Genomic DNA, 13,543 nt, shown 5'->3' with positions numbered 1-13,543 from the left:
TAACGTGGTGAAGAGCTATATTTAACACGGGAGGGGGATTGCCATGCATCATCACATCCGTACCGCGTCATCAGTTGTTTCAAAAATATATCTTACCAACATCGAATGCAAGCTGGCGTTGTAAATCGGCAAGAAATTCAAATGCAGGCTTCCGGCTTTGGGCGTCGGACGTCGGTATGACAGATTTACCCATCGGTAAGGTAGATTCACCGGTTACCGACTGTCGGTATTCGGTGGAGCCGTAGCCACACAGCCCCTACTACTGTCAGATTTATCTATTTATTAGTTTAAATCACAAAATTTAATTGTAAATTCATAAAAATTTGAGTTTAGAACATTGAAATTTTTAATTTTAGTTAAATGTAATTATAAGACTATTTTAAATTTGAAAGTTAAAAAATGTTAAATGCAAATTATATTAATGTATTATTATAAGTCATGCTTCGTGGGGTGCGTGGTAGCAAGGCCGGGTAAATTGAGTACGTTTTTTTTTGTGATTTACACAATATCTAATGTAGAGCGAATAACTGTGATTGATTCGAAGATTTTTTCCTCGTAATATTGTAATTTAATATGTAACATTTACAAAAATTGATCTGAAGAGGTTGGGAACCATACCAACAAAATGTCGTCAGTATATCTGTTTGTTGGAGTTTTTATTAACAAGGGTTGATTCTCCCACCTTTGGTTTTCCTTATATTAAGTGTACGAAATAAATTTCTCTCTCTCTCTCTCTCTCTCTCTCTCTCTCTCTCTCTCTCTTACTCGATCTCCGAGGATCCCGGTGGACGGCCGTCGGTACTTTAGTCGGTGCCTTCCTGACTCCTCGTAGACGCGATAATAGAAGAATATTTTAGATTTTTTTAATTTTTATCTTGAAATATGCGTGTAAACTTTGCAAAGTAATAAATCTAATATATTTTTAGGTAAAAGTAGCGTAGAATTTTAAAGCTTACTACAGCGCAAATAGCTCAGGCAGTAAGATAATGGATTATGAAGTTGAGGACTGGAGTTCAATCCTCGCTTAGGACAAAGTTTTTTTTCATTTTTTTGAGGTCAGTTTATTTGAATAAGCAAAAAATCTATGATTTATAATTGTTTAGTAGAAATGAAATAATTTAATTAATTTTTAATAAAACAAATACTTTAATTTTATGAGTGATTTCTGACGTGATTTTGAAGGTGATATATCACGTGAGAAATCATGCCAAATAGTCACATGATAAATAAACTAGAAAGGGTAAATATTGGAAATTCAAAATTCATAAATTGAGATTTTCAAATAAAATATTTATAAAACAAAAATGTTGAATAGAAATATTGTGAAAGGTGATATTTGTGGTTAAAATATTGCGAAAAAGATACTTTTAGGAATTTCTAAATTTATGATTTCAAAATTATAATTTTTCAATCTTTTGGGACTTTAAATTATATCTTCCGTTATAAATCAATTCGTAATTTTTTCCTTTCAAATCTTTATTTTTCAAAATATTTATCCTAACCTATTTCAGTTATATCTGAAGCTTGGACTGGTATAGCCGCAAATTTGTTAAATGCAGGATGTTGGACAGTCAGTCGGTTCCAGGATCTGTATTGGGGAAAGGGGCAATAAAAGAGTCTGTTCTTATGTTTTTAATGTTAACAAAATATATTTCCTTAAGTAGATAATAGTAATTGGGAACCAGTTGTTAAATCCCGTCTGAAACAGATATCAATTATGCGCTTGGTTAAGAATATTTCGCCTTTACAAATGGAATTGTTTAAACTAGCGCTGTTAACAATTTACGAAAATATCTACGCGACTTCGCTATAACAATGAGTCGGTGGTTACGGCTATGGTGTTTCGGTACGGTGACGGTATGGCGGATAGGTGATGGGTTTGAAGGTTAGGATTTCATTCGGTACGGTGGAGTCGTGTGCGCACGGCTTCACCGATCCGGGTGACTTGCGTAACAACAATCTCGACTGCCCTGTGTGCGCACAGTAGCGGCCAGGATAGTGTAACGGGATTTTGAGGTTATCCCTTGGATTTATGAAGTCGTGTGCGTACGGTTTCACAAATCTTCGTCGCTCGTCTCGTTCCTCTCTTTATCCTGTGTGCGCACAGAGATAAAGCGAGTCGTGAGATGTCGGCGTAAGGCTGGCTTTGTTGGTTAGGATTTTTACGGTGGCACCGGGTTGCCTCGTGTGCTCACGACGGCAATTCGGAGTTTCGGGGTTCGGAGATACGGGTTTCGGTTCGTCTACCAAATCGTCACGCGTGCTCACGAGACGACTTCGTCGGCGCAGATCTATCTCTCGCTTTTCCCTGTAGTAACGTGTGCGCACGATGCTACCTGGAGTGGAGCTCGAGTAGAACTGCCCATCATGCCGCGCGATCCGCCTTATAAAGGCGCGCGGCGCGGCTATGTATGGGTGCGTTCACGGCGCACCGCGTATGCCGCTCGCGCCACCTGTCCGGCCTCGCCTTTCGTTGCGCACGCGCGCTCGCTGCGCATGCCGTACTCGCTGCGGTCGCCCTATATGTGCGAGACTCGTGTCTCGTCACACAGTTCATACAACATTTAAATTACCTGTCACGTGTGCACAAACGTCACGGATTTCTAATTACTAGAAGAAGACGTGTAGAATAGTGCAATGCGGTGACGGCCGCAGCGCGACGACAGAACGTTTGCCTTGCAAGCTAGATGATCTCGGTTCAAGCCCGGGGTCCGTCACTTTTTCATTGCATTCTTCACTCGTAACATAACATTAAATTTTTCAGAATTGTCAATAAGTAATGTAAGTCCTAATTCAAATTATGGAAAATTTCTAAAAACAATAAAAGTATTTATTTGGGATGAAATATCTATGGCATCAAAATATGCATTTGATGCTATTGATAAATTATTTAAAAATTTGCATAATTTAGCAGAACCATTTAGAGGAATAGTAGTCGTATTATCAGGAGATTTTCGTCAAATATTACCTGTTGTACGACGTGGAAGTCAATCTTAAATTCTAGAATCATTTGTCAAAAAATGTTCAATATGGAATAAATTTAAAATTATGAATTGCCTTTGCTATGAATTGCCTGATTTCAAATAGCAATTTATCTATTGCCTCATTAGGATCATTTCATAAGGCAGATCCATAGAAAAACACCATAAACTGAAAAAAGTTGTTTTAAGGGAGGGAACAAAAAGCTACTTTAGTCCCACTTTTCAGTGGCTATTACAGTTAAGCCGCGAAGAAAAATAATTTTGATATAAAGCAATACATAATGTTGAAGGAAGCTACGTGCCAAAAAATTGCACATTTTAGACACAACACTGAGTTAGTACACTTTTTGAAACTGTGAGCATAGCGAACACATTCCTTACAAGGCCTTATGTTAATCAGGTCATTAACTATACATTTTTGGTGTCCCACAAAGATTTTGCACTTGTTTTTAGTCACATGTTTATATAGTTCTGCAGGTACAGACGCTGGACAAAATAACTTTGCATCAGAACCGTGCTCAAATTGTTATGTGTGCTCTTGTACATGTGCAATACTTTACCCATACTCGTTAAATTGTTGAATTTCCTTATATTGATGCCTTCTTCTATGTCCTCGCAGACATGTTTGTGTAGTTATCAATACCAACAATTTTAGCCTTTGGATTCTCTAGGTCTCCTTTTTTAACGATGCATATGGTGTTAAGACTATCTTTTAGCAGTGTTTCAGTCTGATCAGCACTTTCGCTATCTATACAATTTATAATTAGATCACTTTTCCTGTTGACACATAAGTTTTTTGTTTGTATCGTTTTAGTTATTGTTAGGCATTCTACCACCTTTGCTTTTATGTCTATGTCATTGTCACTGATACACTTAACAGTTATTTTAGGTGCTGTTTTAGCTGTGGATTAGACAGCATGGTGACGTCTGAGTATGTTGCAGTTCTGCTAACACTAACTTTCTGATTACAATCTAGTTTTTCCTGCAATAATGGATTTTTATATTTATTCTTATTAAGGGGTCAAGCCTGGGTTAAATCCTGCAAAAAAACAAAAAGATATTCTTCTTACCAAAAAACTTTTGATTTGATGTAATTTGAAAAAAAAAAATTCTATTGAAAATATATAAAATATACACCATTTTTATCGAAAAAAAAACATATTGACCACAATTCATGACATTTCACTATACATATAAATAAGTATTTTTAGTCACTTTCCACGGCTTTTTGAAAGATCCGGACCGTGTATATACATGTTTTTTTTTTCAATAAAAATGGTGTATATTTTATATATTTTCAATAGAATTTTTTTTTTTTCAAATTACATCAAATCAAAAATTTTTTGGTAAGAAGTATATCTTTTTGTTTTTTTTGCAGGATTTAACCCAGGCTTGACCCCTTAAGTTCGCATATTTCTGAGTCACACAGCTATAGTAAAAAAGCTTCATCAAAAATCACACAAATTACTGTCGTTGATGGCTTTAGTTTGTGGCAGTAGAAATTACACACAGTAACACAGACTTGTCGGGGGGCTTTCGTTGTTCCGCCATGTTGGATTATTTACCAAGTTTATTTATACCAAAATGCTCTGTGATTTTTTTAACGACCTAGTGCTCTTATAGATTTAGTTCTAGCTCGCGGGCTAGACCGAACACATATGTGGCATAGCTGACACTGCTTCGCTACCCATGGTAGTATTGACCGAATTCAACTTAACGGTCATTCATTCTTTAAATTTGATTATTTCAGTATCTTTTCCTAAAGCGCATCGATAACTTCTCAGATCTATTTACGTCCGCCTAAAGCAGATACCACCAGGTGCGCGGCCTGAGAGAATTTTGCATAAAGATAGATTTATTACCAAACAGCAACTATGTCTCGGTTTTGCGCAATTTGAACAGAAAAAGTATTGGTCATATTATTATTTAAACAAAAAGTCGTACAACTGATCGTTGGCTCTGTCGAAACGAGCTTGACTACTGCACATACATTGTGCGCATCGATCTGGCGACTGGCTGCTAACATTCCACGCAGCCGTCTAATGCCGTGTGTTTTGACGTTTCGAAACAGCCTACCGGCCTCCGCTAACCGGGATAAAAAAAATTAGTTTTTAGGTTTGTGCGAGAGGAGACTCCTCCCAAAATTTCAGCCCGATCGATCGAAAATTGCGTGAGATATCGCATCTCACACATTTTTTGATGACAAAAATATAAGGCACTTCCGTGTCGCGGTCGTGCCTAAAAATAATAAAGTCACACGAAGAACTTCTTAAAACTTGCACTTTTATATTTATCAAATTCTTAGGTCAGTTCAGAGGACTATATCTCTTAGATTATCAAAAAAGTAGAAAATAGTATTTTATTTTGATATCTAACTCGAATTCAATAGAGAAAATGAATAAGCTAATAATTCAAAATAAATACTAATACAGGTGGAAAAGTAAGGTTATATTCGACATAAAAAAGCTATGCTCCAATTGTCATAGTTGACTCATACGTTCAACTCAATACTCTAAAACCTCTCAATATACCTCATAATGATAAAAACACTTTATCTAATAATTATAAAAACACTTACGTTAAGAAATATAACCTTAAAGGCCTTGCGTGCGTGTAGCATCAGCTGTTAGTTGATGATGTGAGTATCACCTTTATTATGTCGCTCATGCGCAATGCACAAATAATTGGCTTAGAAATGCCACGACGGTTTTTTTATTGTTTATATGATAATTATTAAATATTTTTCAGAATTGGTACGCGGGAATTAAAGCTCAAGGCCAATATCTCGCTTGATATTTTAAAAAATAATCATTTTTCAACGAGATATGGCTATTTCAAGTAAAGAAAAATGGGAAATTATATTTTGATTTTTCCTGGGAAAACAAAAACCGGGCTTATAAATTAATTAAAGCAGGCCGAAAGGGCTAATTAAGATTTATGGAATAAGATTTTTTTTATTTCAAAATTCCAATATTTGCAAGCTGGAACGTGCTTGGTATGCGCTCGCCGCTCCGCCGTAGCTTCTGCTGTTGCCAGCGGCTAGCAGCGCTGCTCATATTGTGTTGCTGCTGGTTGCTCAGCTGTGGTCCGGAGTATCAGCGGCAAGAGTGGGGGATTGGAAAATATCCATATTTTTTTCAAATAATATTCGGATGACTTTCAAGAATAATTATGCGTACATTGCGGAGCTTATACAGGGTGGTACATAGTCCCCTAGTAAAAATTTTTCGAAGTTGAAAGTCTTCGCTACACTCCCAGAGAAAACATTATCTATATTTATGTTACATACATATTTATGTTATATTTATATACATGTTTGGAAAAGAAATAAAAGTGCTTAAAATGCAAGCACTAACAATAAGAGCTGTGTTACCTGCCGCAGTGACCTTGTTATTTACGCTCCTCTGTATTTACTTTTTTCTGTCTTGCCTCCTCCTTTATCGTTGTCGTCCAGGTGACTTCGAAGTTCATGCGGACTTGCCATTGCCAAACATTTTATAGCATTAATAATATTAAATTAAGTTTAATAATGCATAGCAAAACTTGAAAAAAAAAAATTTTTTAATTTTTAGAGATGACCCATTTAAACCCATTTTTTACCTTGGAAAGAAATATTTATTTTTTACCTGTTAGAAGATGAGAAATGCATATTTCGCAACACTTTCGAAAATACGCTTGCAATGATAAATTTTCTCTCCCAATTTCAGAAATGAAAAAGGACCTGTTTCATTTGCGTGTTGGAAAAATTAATTAATTAATTAATTAATTAAAGTTTCCATCGCTTCATCTTAAAAGAGTTTTATTTGTTGACATTCAATTTCCATGTTTCATATCTGCCACTTGTAACGTAGCGGCTCTTTTTTATACTTATACTATTGTTAAAACATTAGAATAATTCAAATAATACCTAAATAATTTGTACTTACCTTTCATAGATCATTATTTATAGTTCGTTTTCAACTGCCTGAACTGACAAAATTAAAGCTTTTATAATTTCAATCATGCAGTGCGCTTGAAGGTAGTGAAAAGTAAATAATTGTTTATCATTATAATGTGGGTCGATAAATTATTTTATAACATTACCATTTTTTCTTTTATCTGGAGATCTGGAGAAATGCAATTAATACACCATGACAGGAACCGTGCGAGACTCCCCGTGTGTGGGACTCTCCTGGCGCGGGACAATGCCAGGCATACCTACTAAAACTCTACCTCTTGTAAGGCCACGAGAATCCCCCTGGTAACCGCTTTCACATTTTTTCGGGGGATCGCCTGTCTTATGCTATTCTAGCCGTCACCTAATCTGTCAAACATCCGTCATTGTTTTTCGCGCGGAGAACCGTCTCCACGTACGCCGTTATCTCGTCCCATTGCTGCTTGCTGTAAAGCATCATGCTAACTACTGTCTCTGGCATGAACGCCCCTATCGTCAGCTCTAGAACTCTACGCCTATCTTTCTATCGGGGGCAGTCAAAGAACGTATGTCTCACGTCGTCCCGTTCGTCACCGCAGTATTTACACGCCTGTGTTGCCACTCTGTTCATTGCGAACAGGTAGCTTCTAAAGTAGCCATGTCGGGAGAGAAACTGGGTGAGATAGAAGTTTACCTCCCCCTACCATTGCTTTGTCCATGGGCCTATCTCCTCAATCAGTGTTTTCGTCCATTTCGCTTGCTGGCATTGATCCTATCTTTCTTGCTATTTTCGCATTGTTCTCTCGCGTTCTTCGGTGGCCAACGAAATTCTATCCGAAATCAGTCGACCCTCGTATATTCGCTTGCGCTTGATAGCAAGCAGGTTGACGGAGATCACCCCCCCGATTATCATTACCGCCTCTCCCAAGACCGTTCGGTAGGAGCATGCTATTCGTAATGACCCTATAAGTTGCACCGCCGTTATTTGCTTCCGGTATTTCTTTACTTCCATAGCGCCGGCCCACACCTCCGCTCCATATAGTAGAATAGAGTTAGTGGTCACCATTGGAAGCCGCCTAACAGTTGGTCATTAGTCGACTAAGCTGCGCTACTCTTATCGTCGCCTTTTTGCACAAGCGATCTAAATGCGCCCCGTAATTCAGCTTCGTATCCAGCGTCACACCCAGGTACTTAGCCGACGGTTTAGTCATAATTATAGCCCGTCGAATACTTTTTCTATCACTTCTGCCTCCATGGGTTCAGTTCGTTTCATTTCGCCCATCTTTTGGATTACGATCGCGTATCCATCGCCAAACGGGTCTTTCTCTACGTCGTGGATAATCTTTTCCCAGCAGTTATGCTTACTATCTTTTATCGCATCCATGAGCCTTTTTCGCGCTTCGTCATGTCTCACGGACAAGTTCCGGGCTTCAGGCCGGAGTCGTTTCAGGGCTTTCTGAGCTCTCCTCCTAGCGCAAAAGCTATCCTTTTTAAGCTCCGCGATTTCGTCCGTCCACCAGTATACCTGGTGTTTTATATGGCTGCAAGAAACCCTTGGCATAGCAGCGTCGCAGAGCTCCGTTATGAGTCGCGTAGTGCGTTCTACCAACGCTTCTGCTATTTCGCGTTTTCTCAATTGGCGAGGAAGCCTGCTTAATGGGAGTTCAGCCTCCTGAATCGCATCCACAAGTCTTTCTCGGTTCATACGCCGGGTATTCCAGCACGGTATCCACTTTTTTCTTCCTGTAGTCCTATTTACGCGGTCGTCCTGGATGTTGAAAAGAATATACTGGTGGTTGCTCGCAGTATATTCCTCCGTGACATATTATACGATTACAGTAACTTTACTTCTCTTTAGGTTCTAATTAATTTCCAATATTAAACAATTATTTTCAGCGACTTTTTTTGAAAATTTTTTGGAATTTCTGTTATTTTGATATGAACTCTCCATTTTTGTGTTAACACTCAAACGCTCTGATACATACGCTCACATCGCGTGACCATTAAAAAAAAACTAATTATTATTTATTACATAAAATAGGTCACGACGTACCTATAGACAGAGGTTCTTTTCATGCTTTTGTTTAAAAAAAGTACATTTTTACGTATATTCCTTCAATGACTAGTAGCTCACCTTTATTTCAAATTTTTTTTCTAACGTTCGCCTTTTCTTGTATTCTTATTTGTTCTCTTGCTTCTATTTTAGTTTTTTACTGCTAGATATTCACCCTATTTTTTCAAATTAAAATATGCTTAAGAAATTTTACTCATATAGGTCGGAACCAATTACAGAGATAATTCATTCTACTCCAACCTTTTCCCTTCTACTTTATATTGGATTATGTATAGTGTACTTTTTCAAAGTAATTTGTGGTAACTGTACAGTTTGATAAATTGAATATGGGTTATGAATAATATTTCAAGCATGATTTAAAATTGTGTATTCTATAGGTGATTTATTTTTTTATTGTTACGATCATCACATACATATTTTTAACAATCTAATAGTAATTCAATTAAAACTCTTTATTTTTAGCTTACATGGCACCAGAAGTATTTATGAAGAATGAAACAGGAGGTCATGGTAGAGCAGCTGATATTTGGTCAATTGGTTGCTGTATTATTGAAATGGCTACTGGTAACAGACCATGGGCTGAATACGATTCAAATTATCAAATCATGTTTAAGGTACTCTATGTGTCTTTTTTATTGTTCTCGTAGTCTTATCAAAAACCAACCAGAATTAGATAATATTAAACCGTAATTTGCTTACGTAAAGTTACAGAGATAAGTACTTAATACCTGTGGTGGTAAATCGCTTTTCTCAATAATAATGACTATTAATGAAAGATTATGATTATTAATGGGGTCTTTAAAACCGGTGTCAACTGACCCTACTGAAAAAAGCAGAACATCCTGAATGTAGGTTGATTTGAAACAGTATTTACTGATTCCCCTACTGAAAAAAAGCAGATGACAATGAACTGATTATTATGATAGAAAAGTTTTCTGAAAATAATCAACAAAAATTATTTGAATACTTTAAAAAGTAACAAATTTTATGTTAATATCCAGATAACTTTTTTAAATAATATTTTTTTGTAAAACCCCACACTTATCTGGAAACTATATGTGTTCGAGCATATCTATTAGTATAAAAGTGACCTTCGAAGCCCAAATCTTAAGTAAGTCTGCGGTAGCTGAAAAATGGAAATTCTGAATTTTGGCCTTCGAAGAAATGTCATACCTGATAATATGGCACATATGAACATGGTTTTATGTTTCTTACATTCTACTTGAATATATTTAATAGTGTTATTCATTTTTTTAATAATTCGGGAAACATATAAACAAAAAATTGAATTTTTCATTTTTTGACTATTTAAGGTGTCTGTCCCCTTAATGGGAATTGTTCCGGACGTAACCGAGGGCTACTAGAGATAAGAGTAGTGCGACGTATTTATTTTTATTAATATTTATTTTGCCTAGTATTATTTAGTTTAGCGAACGTTTCTACGCTATTTAATTCTCACATGCGCGAATCGACAAGGCGATTCGTGGAGATAGGCCAGTACGGTTAGGAGTGGTTTTATAATCATTTCTAGACTGCCACGACCTCAGTAGGGAGTTTTGAAGGTCACTTTCAGTGCAGAAAAGCTAAAGGGCTGATCTGTGACTGCCAGGCCAGACAGTTGAGTGGTGGGAGGCGTTCGCGCGGGTGCATTACTGCGCTTATAGCTATAGATATAGAGGAGCGCGCACTGCTTCGAGTCCCTTCGGTAGTCCTCGAAAAGCGCCTTTGTTTCAGCGGGCCCGGGTTTTCGGCGGCTCGAGTGCTCGGGTCTGCAGGGGCGCGTGTCTGCGACGCGTCGTCACTTCGCTCTAACACATCATCCAGTTAGCTCGAATCCTAAATCCATTCACGTTTTATATTGATCAATTTTTAATTAAGTACTTTTTAAGTTTGCGTTTTAGTTATTATTCTTTTGCGTAGTCTATTTTCTCGTTTTTTGTATTAGATTTATAATTTATTTCAATATATTTTCTAAACTTTATAATAATCGAGATAACACCCGACTATCGTACAATCGTAACCATAACTCGAACGAATTTGAAAGAAATTTTTTTTATATTAATTACTCTTGCGATAATGGGTCCAATATTACAAATAATACTTGCTTTGACAGACCGAGTGAAAGGAATAACTGTTCTTAAAATTGCAATAGCAAAAATAATGTTGATCAAAGTAATTTTAATAATTCTAACAATCACTATAATCAAAATAGCAGATCAACCTCAAATTTATAAGCGAACTTTGTTTGTCATTACTGTCAAAAACCGGGGCATTCTAAGCGTAATTGTTATATGTTAATGAGAGATATGCAAGAAGGAATCTTGCCGACGGAAAGCGGTCGCGGCAATCCTCGCATGGGCGGAGAGGCTGCCGCTTCGAATGCTCGCCCGATCCCAGACAATCAGGTAGAGAGTAAATCCTCTACGAGACAACTGTCAATTTAAATCAAAAGAACTATGTCCCCAATGTTGAAATTAATATTAAAAATTTAATACCCCGGGTGAGGGTAAAATTTTGAAAAATAAAAATTATAAAGGGTAATGATTAGAAATTCAAAATGTATAACCTGAGATTTTGAAATTAATAAATTTATAAAACAAAGATGTTAAATTGAAATATTAAGAAAGGTGATATTTGTAGTTAAAATTGCAGAAGCGATATTTTAAGGAATTTCCAAATTTAAATTTTCAAAATTATAGCTTTCCAATATTCTGGGACTTATAATTTTAACATTCATTATAATGAAATCCGTAATTTTTTTCTTTTAAATCTTTATTTTTCTAAAATTTTACCCTCACCCGTTCCGCGATTTTCATGTTAGATACCGGTTCCTCACCGAATTTATTAAAAATTTTACAAGTCCCAATTTATTTACCGATAAATTCACAAGAAATAATTCTGTTAAGAGAAATAACTTCTAAATCAATAATAACTTTAAGAACCATAACAGTTAATTATGACGGTTTGAACATTTATTTTCACATAGTCGCTGACGAATTTCCGATTAGAAAAGCAGGAATATTGGGCAGCGATTTCTTTCAACAAACGAGTGCAAAAATTGATTATGAGAGGAATTGTCTTGAACTAGCAAATATAGAATATCCGTTTATTAACGATATTCAGAATTTTCAAAATGATGAATGTAATTGAGCGATGGAATTAAAAGAATAATGCAAGCAAGAGAGTCGTATCGGAGAGGCTCTCTAAGGGAGATAGTACAATCGATTTTCGAAGAGAACGTGCCAAGTCTCTAGAAAATATTCTTTTTGATAATGCAACTCTCAATTTAACAACAGAAAACCAAGTCATTTTCGAAAATTAACTAGGTGCGAGTAGTTTTGTGCAAAAGGACGAAGCAACCGCTCCACGAGGAGGCGAGATCGTGAACTGCGCATATGTACAAGAGGTGCCGTCGGCAAGCGCTGAGACTCTACCAAGCCTAGAGAGCGGGAATGAGAATATAGTTGAGGAGTCTCTATTGGAAAAAGAGACTGATTATTTTGATGATTTCGAGAAATTTAATGATGACCTTTTTGTAAATTCCCTAGGAGTGAATGAGACAAAAGGTATAATGGATGATATTGAAATGATTCAAAGCATAAATATGACGCCGAAAAAGTGTATGTGTGCCAGAATAAAAACGATGACGCCGATCCGACGGAGAGATTAACAAATGAAATTATAGGAAAAATCAGGTTATGGTCAACGCGGACAAGGCAGAGGCTGGCAACCACATGCAGAAAGAACGAGTCAATACGATGCAAGGTACACGTATAACGAAGGTTATCAAGAAGACGAAACATTTTTAACACAGGTAGAAAAGAAAATTGACGGTGAAAGCGAAACCATAGTGTATAATTGCGATAGGGGTAGAATCGAGTGGATTTTAGATAGTGGATGTTCAGACAACATTATAAATAATGACTTATATTTTTCTGAGAGTATAATTTTGAAAAAGCCTATTAATGTTGAAGTCGGAGATAGTAGAATTTTAAAGGGCACTAAAGTGGGTAAAATTATAACTTATTTTATGATAAACAATAAGAGAATTCAAATAACGATAAATAATGTATTCTATGTAAATTACAGTGATAAAACCGAAAAAGTGTATAAGCTTGAAAAAGCGTTGTATGGACTGCGAGAAAGCCCGAGAGCTTGGTATGAATGTTTCGACAAATATATGCAAAAATTAGAATTTAAAATAGTGTAAGCGATTATTGTTTGTACACAAAATGTGAGAATAGCGAAACAATTTACTCGATTCTACACGTTGATGATCTTTCGATTTGCGGAAAAACAATGCGAAAAATTAATGAGATTAAAACCAAATTGTCACAAAAATTTTCAATGAAAGACTTAGGCGAAGTAAAGTCTTATTTAGGAATAAATATTAATTATGATTAGAAAAATTGTAAGATGACAATGGACCAAAGTAATTACATAGAGTCAATAGCTACACAATATAATATTGAAAGTAGTAAGTATTTAAAACACCGATAGAACAAAATTTAAGTCTAGAATCCGCACAAACAGCATCAAGTGATTTAAAATATAGAAATCTCATAGGAGCAATAT

The 13,543-nt window shown here is 36.2% G+C and overlaps 2 protein-coding genes across 4 annotated transcripts in view; one reads left to right on the top strand and one right to left on the bottom strand.

The window, feature by feature from the left end:
• The window catches only part of LOC107981507, a 204,044-nt gene that overhangs the window by 68,904 nt on the left and 121,597 nt on the right, over positions 1-13,543 (bottom strand). The window lies entirely within an intron of this gene.
• LOC100118641 (mitogen-activated protein kinase kinase kinase 4) overlaps positions 1-13,543 on the top strand; it is a 175,817-nt gene that overhangs the window by 104,985 nt on the left and 57,289 nt on the right. Inside the window, exon 8 of the mRNA XM_031929962.1 lies at positions 9,431-9,582. Coding sequence (XP_031785822.1) covers positions 9,431-9,582 — 152 coding nt within the window. The remainder of the gene's footprint in view (positions 1-9,430; positions 9,583-13,543) is intronic.

The sequence above is a fragment of the Nasonia vitripennis genome (genome assembly GCF_009193385.2).
Source record: "Nasonia vitripennis strain AsymCx chromosome 4 unlocalized genomic scaffold, Nvit_psr_1.1 chr4_random0007, whole genome shotgun sequence".
NCBI lineage: Eukaryota > Metazoa > Arthropoda > Insecta > Hymenoptera > Pteromalidae > Nasonia > Nasonia vitripennis.
The sequence above is the reverse complement of the archived record's forward strand: the minus strand, read 5'-3'. Positions and strand labels throughout refer to the sequence as shown.